This window comes from Chiloscyllium punctatum, chromosome 6 (assembly GCF_047496795.1).
Source record: "Chiloscyllium punctatum isolate Juve2018m chromosome 6, sChiPun1.3, whole genome shotgun sequence".
Lineage (NCBI taxonomy): Eukaryota > Metazoa > Chordata > Chondrichthyes > Orectolobiformes > Hemiscylliidae > Chiloscyllium > Chiloscyllium punctatum.
The window spans coordinates 65,099,066-65,116,434 of record NC_092744.1 but is presented as its reverse complement, the minus strand read 5'-3'; the positions used below and the strand labels follow the sequence as shown (position 1 = coordinate 65,116,434).

At 41.0% G+C, this 17,369-nt stretch overlaps 1 protein-coding gene across 1 annotated transcript; it reads left to right on the top strand.

Annotated features, from left to right (window-relative positions):
• The first annotated feature begins 492 nt into the window (after positions 1 to 492).
• LOC140479034 (retinol-binding protein 1-like) lies at positions 493 to 15,343 on the top strand. The gene is made up of 4 exons (XM_072572815.1): positions 493 to 689; positions 3,164 to 3,342; positions 6,628 to 6,729; positions 11,323 to 15,343. Exons 1-4 carry the CDS (start codon positions 617 to 619, stop codon positions 11,374 to 11,376), a joined length of 408 nt encoding a protein of 135 aa, XP_072428916.1. The 5' UTR covers positions 493 to 616; the 3' UTR covers positions 11,377 to 15,343.
• Positions 15,344 to 17,369: the final 2,026 nt, after the last annotated feature.

The window sequence follows — 17,369 nt, the reverse complement described above, 5'->3', positions numbered from 1 at the left end:
TTGGCATAACAGCTGAATATTTTAAACAAATTGTTTGCAAATTAGGCAACCCTGGTCATTTTCCAATTTATCATCTGGGCATAATTGCAGCATTTGTTATGGTTAGTAATTAGAACAGAGGAAATGTTCGGACAAAGAGCTCCAAACCCCCATTGTTCCCTGTGAACATTGCCCAGAATATTAATTGATTTTATACACGCAAATAAAGAAAATATATATTTTTGTGACTATGCTTAATGAACAGTTAGATAATGTGCACAATGGGAAGAAACCATTTGGGTTTGGCTCTCATCTTATTATGATGTCACTGTAATCAGGAGTATTCTACTTTCAAGAAAAGAAATTAAAGCATAGAATCCATCTTTTGTGAGACACAGAAGGCTGTAATAAAGGGTTACTTAATAATCATCATTGATTTCAGCAAACGGGATTTCTGAGTCTGACCAGAAAATGCATTGCAGCATTCTCCAATTAATCGGATCAAAAGACTTGCATTGTGAGAGTCGGGCTAATAAAGTGTGTTGGACTATAGTCTCTACATGTTTGTGAACTCAGTGAGGACAAGCCTGCAAACCGTGGCAAACACTTCAGCTCTTCTGTTTCTGAAGATTTAGAAATGTCAACTGATTTCAGTGGATACTGGAAAATGATATCCAACGAGAACTTTGAAGAGTATCTAAAAGCACTAGGTAAAAATCTGGCCATTGGTGTTGATGTAAGCTGAAATTGCACTCAGTATTTGGCACGATATTTAAACTAATGCTTTGAGAATTGGCAGTAAGGTGACGAATTTGATATCACCGCAACTTTTCAATGAGAGTAATATTGTCTGTTGAAGTGTTTCTGTGTTTTGTTATGGAATCAGTTTAACTAGGGCTCCGTTTTTAAAAGGAAATTGTTGCTGCAAGTACAGATACATTATTAAAACCTAATTATAAAATATCAGAAGTTTTTCATTGGTGATGGAGTGCTTTGGATGCTGAAAGATATAAGAAAAATGCAAGTCTTTCATTAATACCAATTCAACAATATGTAGCATGACTGAATTACAGGTGACTTAATTTATAGCTTACTTTAGGAATCTCCTCCTACATCAAACATCAGAGCCTTCATTTTGATTAATGTCAGTGTCATATCACATATCAGATAATGTGTAAAGTTAGAGGCTGTTCAGATTACGTTGACCCCACTCATTCCTAGTACAGACTTAAGAGGAAAGGTGGAACAGGTGAGCCCTATATCCTTCGGAGCTTAGAAGAATGAGAGATAACTTGATAGAAAGATAATAAGATTTACCTGCTGAGGTTGGCTACCAAGTAAATGCTCCCTTTGTGTGGGAGACAAGAACAGAGGGACACTGTTTAAGAATATGAGGTCTCCCCTTTTGAAATGGAGACGAGATGAATTTCTTTTCTCTCAGAGGGTCACGACTACGTGGAATCCTCTGCACTTAAAGCAATGGAGACTGAATTAGTGAATTTTTTCCAGAGTGAATAAAATAGATTTTTGATAATCAGTGAAGCCAAGTGACTCTGGGAGGACAGACAAGAAAATGGAGTTAAGACCACAGCCAGAGTAGTCATGGTCTATTATTATTATTCACAAATGTGATGGGGATGTCGCTAGCTGGTCAAAATTTATTGCCAGTCCCTAGTTGCCCTTGAGAAGGTAATAGTGAGTTGCTGCCTTGAACCAATACAGTCCAGGTGCTGACTGTCGACCCACAACACTCTTAAGGAGGGAATTCCAGGATTTTGACCCAGCGACAGTGAAGGATCGGCGATATATTTCCAAGTTAGGATGGTGAGTGTCTTGGAGGAGATATTGCAGGAGGTGGTTTTCCCATATATCTGCTACCCTTGTCCTTCTGGATGGAAGTGATTGTGGGTTTGGAAGGTGCTGCTGAATTTCTGCAGTGTATCTTATAGTTAGTACACACCACTGCTACTGAGTGTCAGTGCTGTTGAGAGAGGATGCTTGTGGATGTAGTGCCAGTCAAGCGGCTGCTTTGACCTATATGGTGTCAAGCTTCTTGACTGTTACTGCAGCTACATCTATCCAGGCAAGTAGGGATTTGCCCCTGTTAGATGGTTTATAAGTACTGGGGAGTCAGCAGGTGAGTTAATTGCTTCAATATTCATAGCTTCTGACCTAATCTTCTAGCCACTGTGTTTATATAGCAAGTCCAGTTCAATTTCTGGTCAGTGCTAACACCCAGCATGTTGATAGTGAGGGATTCAGTGATGATAATGCCATTGACCATCAAGACATGGTGATTAGATTGTCTGTTATTGGAGATAGTCATTGCCTGGCATTTGTGAGGTGTGAATGTTACTTGCCACTTGTTAGCCCAAGCCTGGATATTGTCCCAATCTTGTTGCATTTGGGCATGAACTGCTTCAGTGTCTGAGGAGTCACGAATGGTGCTGAATGTTGTCTAATAACTGGTGACCATCCCCATTTCTGACCTTATGATGGAGGGAAGGTCATTGATGAAGCAGCTAAAGATGGTTTGGCCGAGGACATACCTTGAGGAGCTCCTGGAGCTGCAATGACTGACTTCCAACAACCACAACCATCTTCCGATGTGCCAGGTATGACTCTAACCCACAGAAAGTCTTCCCCCGATTCCCATTGATTCAAGTTTTTGCCAGGGCTCCTTGATGTCAAGGACTGTCACTTGTTAAATGGTGAAACAGGTTTGAAGGGCAAGAGCATACAGCTGTCCCTAAGTCCTGTATTCCGATGTAGTCACATTAATGGATTCAACTCATAATACCACATTAACAGTATGTAGACTAGACTGTATATATGTCAAAAAGTGTGGCACTGTAAAAGCACAGCAGGTCAGGCAGCATCCAAGAAGCAAGGGAATCGATGTTTCGGGCATAAGCCCTTCATCATATGCCCGAAACATTGGCTCTCCTCAGGTGCTGCCTGACCTGCTCTGCTTTTCCAGCACCACACGTTTTGACTCTGATCTCCAACATCTGCAGTCTTCACTTTCTCCTAGAGTGGATATATACAAGATAATAATGAAACTTTATTTTATTTTTCTGTAGTATACAATTTTCACTTAATACCATGACTAATGTCACAATATAAAGTTCAATGTTGGATTTTGTTTCAGTTCAACATATTATTACCTTCCATTTTTGCATAGATGTAAACATTGCTTTGCGGAAAATTGCAGTTTTGCTGAAACCAGACAAAGATATTGCTCAGACAGGAGATCACATGATCATTAAAACCATCAGCAGCTTCCGGAATTATCTCATGGAATTTGATATTGGCAAGGAGTTTCCTGAGGATTTAACTGGGATAGATGACCGCCAATGTACGGTAAGCATTGTGTGACTGAAGGATCCTGTTAAACCTCTGATTAGGATGGCTTTTGCTGTTAGTCCAAATTTTGGAAATACTGCCAAAACTAAGCATACACCAATCACTGTGAGGCCAGGATTGTAACCAGCGTTTTAATGCTCCTATATATTGAGTCAAATTTGCAATGGATACAAACATTCTGTATGTATTTCAGACAGATTTGTGCCATTTTGTACTGTTAAAACAATGATGCGCCAAATGGTACTGGTATATTTTTTGTGTACGTAGTTCAGTAGCTTCCAGGGTATAGTTACTATATATACATGGTTAAATGCCAGTAGCCAAAGTTGCTGTTCCAGTTATACTGCTCCATCAGTAACTTTACAAGAATGATTTCATTGTCTACCTCAATAATGACTTTTATTAAATGGCATGTTATTGCTGTATTTTTTGAATTGATATTGCCAGAGATCATTAGGACAAATAGGTGATGTGCAAACCTGTATAACCAATTAACAATGTCCTAAGTGTTAGTTTTAGGTTCTGAAAATCAACAACAAGAAATGCAGAGTCCCGTTTCTTCAGGTTGTGAATTGTTTTCAGAGATTTTGATGAAACAACATTTTAAGAAATATTTCTTATTTTCCTTTGTGTTTTTTTCTCACTTAGCCCAACCTTTTGTTCCTTCTCTTTTTAATTCGCTTTTTGCATCTAATTTGTCATGAAATTCATTCCTTTAATTCATTATCCTCATTTCTTCTAGTTGTTTTTCAATTATTAAGTCTCATCGGTTCAAGAGATACATTGTGAGACAGGTACCCTGTTCATTCAGATCCTGGATACTCTGCTGCCCTCCCCCCCCCCCCCCACTTTCAGGAACATGGATGGAAAAATGTGTGTGAGCTGAAGGTTGCAGCAACTCCTGCACCAGGACATGAGCACATTACATTGTCTGCCATTCCAGTGCATTACTGAGGAAATGTTGATAGTTTCTGTTTGAGACAGTACATCGGGGTTTGTCCTGCTGTCTGAGGTAGACACCAACGATCCTCGGAGAAAGTGAGGATTGCAAAGTCAAAAAGTGTGGCACTGGAAAAGCACAGCTGGTCAGGCAGCACCTGAGGTTTTGGGCATAAGCCCTTCATCAGGAACATGGAGGGGAGGTGGGGCCCAACAGCAGCTGAGAGATAAATGGGAAGGGGTGGGGCTGGGGGGAAAGGGAGCTAGGAATGCGATAGGTGGGTGCAGGTGAGGGGTCATGGTGATAGATCGGAGTGGAGGGTGGAACAGATAAATGAGAAGGAAGTTGGACAGGTAAGACAGTTCAAGAGGGCGGTGCTGAGTTTGAGGGTTGGATCTGGAATGAGGTGGGGGGAGGGGAGATGAGGAGACTGGTGAAATTGATGTTGATCCTGTGTGGTTAAAGATTCCAAATTTTAGCCACCTGATGTCTGGAGGAAGAATGCTTCATCTTCTGCCTTGGGACCCTCCAACCACATGGGATCAATCTCAATTTCACCAGTTTTCTCATCTCCCCTCCCCCCACCTTATCCCAGATCTAACCTTTCAACTCAGCACCACCCTCTTGAACTGTCTTAACTGTCCATCTTCCTTTCCACCTATCCGCATCACCTCCACTCTGCCTTCCCACCTATCCACGCCACCCTCCACTCTGCCTTCCCACCTATCCGCGCCACCCTCCACTCTGCCTTCCCACCTATCCGCACCACCTCCACTCTGCCTTCCCACCTATCCACGCCACCCTCCACTCTGCCTTCCCACCTATCCACGCCACCCTCCACTCTGCCTTCCCACCTATCCACACCACCCTCCACTCTGCCTTCCCACCTATCCACACCACCCTCCACTCTGCCTTCCCACCTATCCACGCCACCCTCCACTCTGCCTTCCCACCTATCCACGCCACCCTCCACTCTGCCTTCCCACCTATCCACGCCACCCTCCACTCTGTCCTATCACCACACCCCCACCTTCATCTACGTATCACATTCCCAGCTACCTTCCCCCCAACCCCACCCCCTCCTATTTATCTCTCAGCCCCCCTTGGGCCTCCCTCACATTCCTGATGAAGAGCTTATGCTCAAAACATTGACTGTTTTGCTCCTCGGATGCTGCTTGACTGTTTTATTCCAGCACCACACTTTTTGACACAACGATTCTTTGGTATTTTCAAAGAGCTGCAAGGTGCTTCCAGTGATCTGGTCAATATTTATCCCTCAGTTACCAATTTACCAGCTCTATAACTTATTAGCTATAATTGGAGATATACATTTTGATGTTGTTAATGATGAAAATGCTATGTACCTGAATATAGTTTTTGTTTTAAAACTTTGAATATATAATACGCTCCAATAAGTCAAAGCATGTTGGAGGATGAAATAAGCTGTCTCTCTGCAGTCAATTTGTTAAATCAAACATCTGATTATCTGAATTAGAGGCAAAATGTAGCTTATATTCAATTGGATTTATTACTTTGTGCGTAGTGCACAGAGGATATACTTTGTGAAAGTTAGAAACCTGAAGACTAATGTCATCTAGTCAGTCACAGTTCAGGAGGTCTCATCTATTGCACACATTTAATGTATGTTTTGAAATGTTAGTTCATTTTAACCAATTTAGTATCAATTCAAATTCTTAAGACTTCACAAGTTACATGCCATTTGTGACATCTTAGCTGTAATGACCAATTGGAATTACTATGTGGAAATTTCAGGAAAAATTAAGAAACTACTGAACATTTCTTGTGCAGTGGTTTCTGATAATTCTTGTACAAAATTGAAATATAGGCCTTCGGACTTTATAGAATACCTAAGGTTCCAAGTTAATTTTGCATTATGTAGAGTGTCCATAGAATTGGCAGTCATGCTTCAGTCATTTAATTGAGTTGAACTATAGTGAACTTAAAATGTAAAGGAAATGTTGGCTGATTTATTATCTGAATTAAAGTACATCCAACAAAGAAGACATCAGCTGATTAGAGACAGTGACTTTTCACAAGTATACAATTGAGGCTATGACTGTTCAAGCAGAACTGTGGAGCCAATGAGAAATGCTCCTGATAAAAGTTTTTAGATTAATAGGGAACATGAATTATTATTGCCAATTAGTAGAGAAGTACGAATCTGAAATTGATTTAGCAACGGGATGGGATTAATTTAGGATATCTGGTCATAGATGCGTTGGACAGAAGTTTCTGTTTCTACGTTGTACATTTTTATGGCTCTACTAGTTTCTGTTATGGACATTTTACGTTATTTGAATTGTTTTATGTTTCCATTTTAGACCACAGTGAATTGGGATGGAGATAAACTTGTGTGTGTACAAATAGGAGAGAAACAGGGTCGAGGATGGACACAGTGGGTGGAAGGTGATGAACTGCATCTGGTATGTCATTTGTTGCTGAATAATACAATGTTTTTGTCTGTTCAGAGGACTTGTATTTTGCAAGTAAGTACAATTGGCTTTTGCTGTTTGAAACTTACAGAATGTCAGCCGAGAAATTCCATATCTCCTGATGCAGTCAGTATACAAACTTCATGCTACCTTCCTCAATGAAATGATTGCAGTGTCCAGCAGGCACTGAGTGTACTGTCAAGTGGCTGGAACCTTCACCAGGGCCCGCAAAACCATATGAGATTAATTATTATGGCCAATAGTAAACAAGTAGAAAGCTGAAATTAATTTAGAAGAGTTTCTGTTATGTACATTTGACATTGTTTTAATTGTATTTTGTTTCCAATTTAGACCACAGTGAATTTAAACTACAGGGTGGCATGGTGGCTCGGTGGTTAGCACTGCTGCCTTACAGCACCAAGAACCCGGGTTTGATTCCATCCTCAGGCGACTGTATGGAGTTTACACGTTCTCCCCGTATCTGCGTGGGTTTCTTCCAGGTGCACTGGTTTCCTCCCATAGTTCAATGATGTGCAGGTTAGGTGGATTGGCCATGCTAAATTGTCCACTGTGTCCAGGGATGTGGAGACTAGGTGGGTTAGCCAAGGGAAATGCAGAGTTACAGGGTTAGGATAGGTGGGTGGAATCGTCTTCAGCAGATCAGAATGGACTTGATAAGCCGAATGGCCTGCTTCCACGATGTAGGAATTCTGTGAGCACAAGGTGGGGAGGAAGAAATGTTGCCCATCTACTGAGAGCCAGGAAACAGGATGAAGGACCCCGTAACGGCCCCAACAACTTGACTGCTATGCTGTATATGATCTCTTAAGCTAGTGGTCAGTGAAAGCATCTTCAAGTGCCCATATCCCATATAACCATACCCCTATCCTCACTTACTCCTCAATACAGCAGAGCCCCATCACTCATTTACCAACAATATCTACTGACCATGACTAATTTGGACATTTCATATTCTTCATTCAGCTCTCACACTCAGCAATGATGTAAGTCTCTTATCCACATCGCAGTTTGTAAATACTGTCACCTTCTCAATCCTGACATCAGCATCATTGAAACACATTGCACCATACTCACGCTTCCTGTTGTATCTGAGCAAGGTGGCATATGGTGGTAGGGGGTGACAGTGCCCAGCCAATAAGGATGGGCACAACTGCATGTTTTCATCTCAGAGGAGGAGACAGTGCTCACAATTATTGGAGCAGCCATGACTTAAGCTAAAGCCAACAGCAGGACTTCAATAACCATTTAAGATGATGGAAACTTATTCCCAATCCTCTTCCTCTGGTCCCATTTTATTTCCTCATCCCATTCAGTTCTGAAGAAGAATTGTACTGGACTCAAAATATTAACTTTGTCTCTTGTTCTGTGGATGCTGCCAAACCTGCTGGGTTTCTCAGCATTTTACATTTTCAGAGAGGACATTCTTCATGATGCAGGGATAGCTGACATGCTGCTGCTTGCCGAGTTTGAGGTAGGAGAATGATTTCTTGAACACCCTTGGTGGTATAGTTTCCAATTGAGAACCCCACTTTACCACCATTGTGTTCTTCTCTCTATACAGCAGCTTGTGGTGCCTCTTCTCATTCTTCCAGTTCAGCTACAGGCCAGGGGATTTGTTGAAGGGAGTGTTTGCACAGAATCAGTGAAGTAAGGACAAACTCCAAGAGGACCTTTTGTTTAGGTTACCAACTTTACACAATCCTGGAAGCCACAGTCACAAGAAAAAGTAGTAGAAAACAATTAGCAACTTACCTGGAAGTAGCGATAATCTTGTTAGCATGGTTGAATGGGGTTTCTTTCTGCTGTTGAAAATATGTTCAGTTGTGGGTTTGAGTAGACTTTAGACAGATCATTGATCCCCAAAATGGCAATACTGACCTTAAGTCACATGTTGCATGTTGACCTGTGTCACATACTTCCAGCAGACACATCTGATATCCTCAACGAAATGGAGTTCCATGTGATTAGCATCAGGATTTAAGTTATCCTCAATTTGAACTGAATGTATCGCTTATCAATAAATCAGTATTGTGTCCCATTTGCCAGGACTGGTGATTAATAATCCATTAAGGTTTCATGATGGGAGTCAAACCTCTTGGCACTGCTGTCTCTCCAGCCAGTCACTTGGTTTCAGCTCTTTCAGAATAGACAAAAGATGTTGTAGAAGACTTTGCTTCCAACAAAATTAATTAGGTCTCTAAAACGTTAAAACAAATATAATCTGTACTTGGTTAAAGTCTAACCTGCTCTTACAATCAGGATTTATGGTATGGTAGAGCTCTCAGATGGTCCATTCACTTCTATGTTGAGATAGATTAAAATAAATTACAAATTAATCTGCATTGCGATCTATAATTCCCAGATACTGATTTGAGTGGCATGAGTAAAGGACAAGAGGGATTTTGCTTGCCAAGCTAAGTTTTATGTGTAAAACCATTGCTTTTTTTTAACTTAAAAGTTTGGTCAAACGTGGGCAAGAGCCTGAATTAGTAAATAAATCCAGCATTCTAATTTCTGTGATGTGTCTGATACAATTAGTAAAGCTTAAATTTGGCAACTTATATTTGGTAAATTATTTACTTGCTCGCAAGCAAGTATTTTTCAATTTTGTATTTAACGAATTCCAGCAGTTTTAACCCCACCAGCCAAACATATTCTGTATGGATGAGCAATTAAAATCACCCACATTATTTACTAGCCAAAATCAGCCTGAAGTCACTCCTGTGCCCTACTGAGTAGGCAACAAGAATTCCACCCCACCAAATGTGCCAGATTCATCTGTTACCCAAGTGTGTTGGGTCCTGATGATGCTGTTGAGACCTGACTGTAATTTTAACTGATGGCCTAAGTAGGAAAACTACTGCAGCATTCCCATTGGGTAAAAGACCCAGGGCCATTAGGAGCACCAATTAATATGCTTTTGTATTTTACATATCAAGATAGGGGGAACAGAGCTGGCCCCTTATACACAAGACAACCAAAAATCTAACTGTATCGCCCTAGTGTCAGTGGATACTCTTAGGGCTGTGTATTTTTTTTTCCCTGTCTGTTCCAGGTGTGAAGTTAGTCAATAGGATTTAGTTGATATGGTGTATATTAAAATAGCCCTGCTTTGTTTCTGGAACAGTGGATGAGTCTCCAGTTCACTTCATTGCTAACCATCTGGTTCATGTCTGGAGTTTAACTGGGATCAGTGGTAGTTAACATGGTAGTTTGCACCTATACCATGCCACAGAATCATAGAATCCCGATAATATAGGGAAAAGCCATTTGGCCTATCAAGTCTGCACTGACTGCCCGAAAAACATCCCATCCAGACCCTATCCCCATTACCCTGCATTTCCCTGGACACTATGGGTAAGTTTGCATGGCCAATCCACCTAAGCTGCACATCTTTGGACTGTGGGAGGAAACTGGAGCTCAAGGTGGAAACCAATGTAGATATGGGGAGAACATGCAAACTCCACACAGACAGTTGCTCGAGGCTGGAATCGAACCTGGGTCCCTGACGCTGTATTGCTAACCACTGAGCCACCTTGCCGCCATGTGGCAACCATCATAATGCTGCAACATTGTTTTTAATTTGACGTGTTAAAATAGGTTTTCCTCTCCTCCTCCCGAGGCTGGTAATTAATCTTGGATTCTGTACTCATTATGTATAAAACGAGGGCAATTTTCTTTGGTGTCAGTTTGGCCTGTCAGCAGAGATTAAGCCTTTGTTCATGAAGCATCCAGGTCCGAGGTCACTGTTTCAGTTTTTCAGTCCCTTCTCTACCCTATCTAAGGAAACTAAAGTTTATTGAAAACAAGTTAACTCAGCACAGAGCAGGAAGAAGACCTGAGAACCAAATGATTCAATTACAAATTCTTACAGTTCATGACTTAGGTTTGATTTGGGAAAATATGGTGTCTTCCACACAAACGACAACTTTTACAGTCTGCAATGTCAGGACTCCAATGCCCTTTCTGAAGCTGTGTTAATTACAATAGGGTTTAGGATCAGGACAAATCCTGGCCATTTAAAGAGTGACCTGAAATATTATTTGGTAAGTCAGCACTTGAGTATTTCTTTTAAAAATAGACCTGCTGTTGAAACTACTCTTTGCACTCATGGGTCAGTTGCAAAAATATCAAATTTCAAAAGGAAAAGTATTTTTACTGCATGAGAAAAGAGTGCCAAGGTATCAGGAACTTCCACTGTGGCTCACTTCGGTTTACTTGAAGTTATTTACGTTTATTCACAGGGCCCTGACTTCTGCAAGTAGAAAATGTGTAGTATTATACTTTTGTTGAATAAGCAAAAAACATGAGGGTACATTGTTCTCTGGTGCACGAGAGCAACTTAACCATTCAGAGTCAATTGGTCTTGCTTGAAGAGTAACTGTCCATTGGTGAGTCCTCCATGGCCTTGATTAGAGTCTACTTGCTAATCATTCAGCACCCTTTACAATGCAGAATAAATTGTTTCCTCCCTTTCAAATACAGTTTACAGATGTTTAAAGAGATTGATTAATTTTATCTGTTTTAATTTCCTCTCTTGCCCTCATCCTCACCCACTTCCAGGAACTGCGGGTTGGTGAAGTAAAAAGCAAACAGGTCTTTAAAAAAGTCCAATGAAGAACCTCAGCACACAATGGCAAACTAAACATAAAGGAGATGTGCCAGTTAAAGACAGAGAATCTCGGCAGCCTCTAATGTAAAGCTGTTCAACACAGTTAAATGTTCACCTTATCAAAAGATACCAGAAATAACACATTCTATGAAAATAATTTGAATATTATTTGGATGAAAATTTAAACTAATTTGATCTCTTAGGTACCTTATTTTTTCCAAAAATAATAGTTTACTAAATTGCATTTAGTTTAATATTGTGTTTGAATTTGCAGTTTGTAATATCTCCTTTTATCTTATCTGTATGGAGATCAGTCTATCTTCCTGCTTTCCAATCATGCTTTCTATGTCTTGTCTTACCTATCTGTTTTTCCCTCACACTCTCATTTTCAAATTGCTTTCTTATTCAGCCATTCAGTTTTGTGAAGATAAAAGAAACCATTCTTTTTTCTCTCATCTCGCATCACTGTCATTAGTCAATGTAAACTGGGAATTGTTTTTGCTTCTGACCTTCAGAAACATGGTTTTCACTCCCTTTGCACAGTGTGCTGCACTTTATCCTTAGACCTGCACTTTCTGCCTACTTTTATGACTTGAACTTTGCAGCCTAAATGAATTTTAATGAAATGCATTGTATCAGTCACCATATCTGACTTGAGTTAGTTAGCACTTGAATATTGGTTTGATCTTTATTGCTGTTGCTTCTATTCAAACAAAACAGTTTTCTGAAGCAAGGTAAGCTTTGATCAGCATTTCTGTAGGCTCTTCATAAAGAATATTGGGCCATTTGAGTTAAAGTAAATTGGAAAATTTCTTCATTGTACAAATAACTCCTCCTCCAAGTGTTCCATGGCATAATGTATTTTGTGAACTTTATTGAATATGTTAGTAGACATTTTTATTCATTCATGGGAATATGGCTGCCATTGGCTAGACCAGCTGCTATTGTCCATCCGAATGGCCCCTGAGAAGCGGGAAAGTTGCGATCCAAGTTGGGCAGGTACACTGACAGAGCTGTTAGCAAGGTAGTTCCAGGGCTTTGAGCCAGAGGCAATGAAGTAACAATGATGTAATTGCAAGTCAGGCCACTGTGTTCAAGAGGACCTTGCAATTGGTGGTGTTCCCATGTGTCTGATGCCGTTGCTGTTTGAAGTCAGGGTTTGGAAAGTACAGATGAGGAAGCTTTCATGAATTACTGTAGTGCAAATTGTGCATGATATACAGCTCTGTTACTATGTATCAGTCATGTAGAAAGTGAACAGTTAAGGTGGTAGTGTGCCTATCAAGTAGGCTGTTGTGTCCTGAAGACTGATGTCAATCTTCTTGAATGTTGGAGTTTAAGTCTTCAGCACGATTGCCAGGCCCCATCGCCTTTACATAATCTATCCAGTGCAAATAAATATTCATTAGCACAGAGTTTAAACTTAAATATTCAGTAGCACAGGGCTTAGACGTTGTTAAAGATAGGCAGAAGGCAAAAGCGTTTCATCTTGCATTCACTTGGATTGAAATACAAGAAAAAAACAACTTAAGAATAATGCAGCAATTTATAAAGAGTCCAGTTTATTTCAGCTATTTCCTTGATATGACAGAGAGTGAAGCTTGGGACCTCAGGAGGAGGCTGAGATGGATCATCTGTTCAGCAATTCTGGATAAAGATACTTAATGCCACCAATACTCCTAATTCAAAATAAAAGCCTTGTGTCTTAACTTGAGAGCAAAAGATAAAGTCAGGTTCTTCTATTATACTCTAGGTTAGAGTGGTGCTAGAAAAGCACAGCAGTTCAGGCAGCATCTGAGGAGCCAGAAAAGCTCTCCACCCTGCAGGCACTCTGCCTCTATTCCTGATGAAGGGCCTTTGCCCGAAACGTCGATTTTCCTGCTCCTCGGATGCTGCCTGAACTGCTGTGCTTTTCCAGCACCACTCTAATCTAGACTCTGGTTTTCAGCATCTGCAGTCCTTGCTTTACCTTCTTCTATTATACCACATACTTACGTGTGTAATATATGAATCTAAATGGGTTAACATTGAGGAATGCCATAAACACCATTTACAATGATGATGTTATTTGGACTTTTGGGCAAACATTGTAGGCTATTGAAACAATGACACCCAACTCTGATCATCCTTAATGTCACTGTAATAAGTCCACCATGTCAATGTAATTTGCAACTGGTTGCTGACATGCAATAAATGAGAACTTGAAGTGGTTTTCTTCTGTGCTACTAGACCAAGTAAGCCCTGTCATCTCATAGATGTAAAAAGCTCCACCATAAGAATCAGCTCATACATTGTTGTGAGCTGACGTGCCCTTGCAACACTGTGAAGGGGACTGGGGCGCAGAAAATACTATTAGTGCTGTATCGCAAACTTTCAACATTGCACGTGCCTTATCCAGTTCTGCTGATGAGGATTAACTTGGAAGTGATACATGGGAAAAAATAGATCCAGGGTGGGAAAATTGCTGTCAGCTGAACCGATGTGTAAAGAGCTGCTTGAAGTCTGGCCACTTGCCAAAGTTCTGTGCAATGTGGAGTAATGCTGTGACAATTTCAAGTGTGCTCAGAGAACATTGAAGTGGACTGAAACTTGTCATCCAGTAGCACTAGAACCTTCCTTGTACCTTTTGAATAGAATACATATCTCATACTGAAGGATACAACTGTCGATGCAAGTGGTAAAAATCAAATCCTGACTTTGTGTTGCAGATGACTGACATGCAGGAATGATGGCCCTGGTGCTAAGCAATTAGAGACTAAAAATGTGAATAACTGGGGGACACTTTATTCCTTGATTGAAATTATGTATTGAAGGGTTTGGTCTCAGCTGGGAATTGTGTATAATGACAGTAACTGGTTCGACTCATTGATATTCCACGCTTAAACCAAAAATGTATGTTTATCTGCAGTCAATTATATCCCAAATGACAATAGCTTTTGAAAAGCAATAACCCATATTAAATAACTTGATTAAATGTTTTGACAGATTTTATCAAATCTGACAGGTCCACAGAGTCTCAATGTGATAAGTATTTGTCTTACTGCTTTTAAAAGAAAATTATTGAGGCCAGTGACCTCGGTATCCAGTCTGAAGGTCATGGCACATAACCTCTACCTCATTACAAATAGATTAAGGGCAGAGTTGAATAATTCCTTGTGGTTAAGCTCCACAGAAAGTAATAATTATCATTTGAATTGTAAATGGTAATGATGTTTGCAGAACTGAACAATATCTTTTACCATTCATTGGCCAAGCAATTATAGAGAAAGGCGTCACAGAATGAAATTGAAACATTTTTTTTTACATGAAATACAACTTGACAAAATATCCTAAGCACACCCTGTGTTGGTTACTAATTACAACAGCAAGTCTGCAAGTTTCTAGTCAGCTTTCAATGTAATTATCCAGGTTTGTTAAAATTGGCAGTGAATCCTCGTGGGATTTTTCTCCATCAAAACACACTCTCTTGCACTCTCCTCATTCTTATTAATACTGAGGCACTGAGTATTTAAGAACACATCAACTTAATTTAATTTGAAGAATGTGCCATGATTTTGACTATATTTTTGTCCAAAATGTCTAAATCTATTTCCCATGAGCAGGTGGTTATCTTCTGTTTTCCAGTAGCTTTTTTATCCATTTCCTGCAGGCTGATCTCTACCAAATATCCCACTTGTGGAAATATGTGTGCGAGATTTTATTTTGGTTTCTCGTGAACTATCAACCTTGTTTTGGCAAGTTAGTTATTGCTGTTTAAACCAGATGTTCAGAATAAGTAATTAATGATTTTAATTTGCAAATAAATAGCCAGGGATTTGATTGTGTTGCAGTTATGTTACTGGTCTAGTCATCCAGAGGACTGAATAAATGCTCCAGAGAACGTGACGTCATATTTGAAAACTTGAATTGAGTGTTTTAAAAACATCTGGAAGTATTTTTTTTCTCGAATTAAAATTTAGATTGTTGTAGACATTCTTTTGGTCCCGTAGCCTCCTTTAAGTAAGAAAATCTGCCAATCTTACCAGTGTTCAATTGATCAATGTATTGAATTGATCCCTAGAATGACGGTGCTGTCCTTTGAGGATAGATTGACTGGAATGGGCTCCAACTCTCTCAAGTTTTGAAGTTACAGAGCTTGAGGAACTGTTTTGTTGCTCAAGAACCTAGACCCACACAGGGTGGCTTGTCATGACAGCTGCTGATACATGGTACAGGTGTGAGACTGACACAGCAAGGTGGCATCTGGCAAGATGTCTGCCTCCTTGACTGAGGATTGCTGACCAGAAGGGCACGCCGTCTGGTAGTGTCATTACGCTAGTTTGCAGGCCAGGCAAGGTAAAGATATGGTTAACATGCAGGTAGGCACTCATGAATACATACTAAGAAAGCAAGCCAGAAGCCCGAGGTGCAGCCTTGTCCATCCATGAGCCTACCCATTGCCTCTGCACACAAACTAATCCCTGCTACAGCATTTCAATACAACACAGCCTGCAATGATTAGATTAGATTCCCTACAGTGTGGAAACAGGCCCTTCGGCCCAACCAGTCCACACCGACCCTCCAAAGAGTAACCCACCCAGTCCCATTCCTTACGGGCAATTTAGCTTGGCCAATTCACCTGACCTGCACATCTTTGGACTGTGGGAGGAAACCAGAGCACCCAGAGGAAACCCATGCAGACATGGGAAGAATGTGCAAACTTCACACAGATAGTCAACCAAGGCTGGAATTGAACCTGGGACCCTGGTGCTGTGAGGCTGCAGTGCTAACCACTGAGCCACTGTGCCACCCAATTGCATGTCTGCGCTTGCAGACCATCCTTCCAGTGTGTGGGAGAGGTGCCATGATGGTTGTGGGTTCGAGAATGCCAGATTCAATGTCTGTGGACAAGGGGTGCCCGCAGCTGGTACATGTGGATCTTGTCCTGATCTGCAGTTTGGCCATACACAACATGGAGGTCATTCAGTGTAAGCAGTCTGTTGAATCCACCATCTACTCACTTTAGTTTGCATATTGAGTTTTCTTGGCATCTAGCTTGTTTGGCAGGTTTGTTGAAGTAGAAAGGTGAATATTAACATGCTGAGTTTGGCTATCAATGAGGCATTTAACAAGCATTGTTGCCCTAATTGGTAGCTCGCTGGTGCCGAGTGAGAAACTCACCTCGCTGCTTGTGAAAAGCATCATAGATGGAGCAAGATGCTTTCACCATTGAGATAGACCTTGCTGGATTGCTCATCTGATTCTGCCACATATTTCGCCATAGCAGACGGCACTAAGACCCTATAGGACTCTGCCAAATAACTTGTCTCCAAAAGCTTCAGTGAAATTCTTGTCTTCTCCTGCACACTGCCCTGTGTTGTATATGAGTCTGAAAGAGTTAATACTGACAAATGTCATAAGCACTACCAACTGTGTTGATATTATACTGGCTAGGGGCAGATCTACTTGGGTGGCATGGTGGCTCAGTGGTTAGCACTGCTGCCTCACAGCACCAGGGACCCGGGTTCAATTCCCACTTCGGGCAACTGTCTATGTGGAGTTTGCACATTCTCCCCATGTCTGCGTGGGTTTCCTCTGGGTGCTCCGGTTTCCTCCCACAGACCAAAGATGTGCAGGTTAGGTGAATTGGCCATGCGAAATTGCCCATAATATTGGGTGCATTAGGTAGGGGAAGGGACTGGGTGGGTTGTTCTTCGGAGGGTCTGTGTGGACTTGTTGGGCCGAAGGGCGTGTTTCCAAACTGTCGGTAATCTTATCTACTTAGAATCTTAAGGAGTGCAAGTTAATATGAGATCTTCCTCAAAGTCTCTGTAACCTACCATCTTATATCTTGAAGTGGTTTTTCTCTACCACACTAGACCAGCCAGCTGTATAGTTTCCTGGGAGGATGGTGGCTCTGGAGAATGCAGCAATGTTGCTCTGAAGAACTGTTGTATGCTTCAATTTACTTGTTGGGAATTGGCACCAACTAGATTTCTGGGGGTAGGAGAGATTTGGA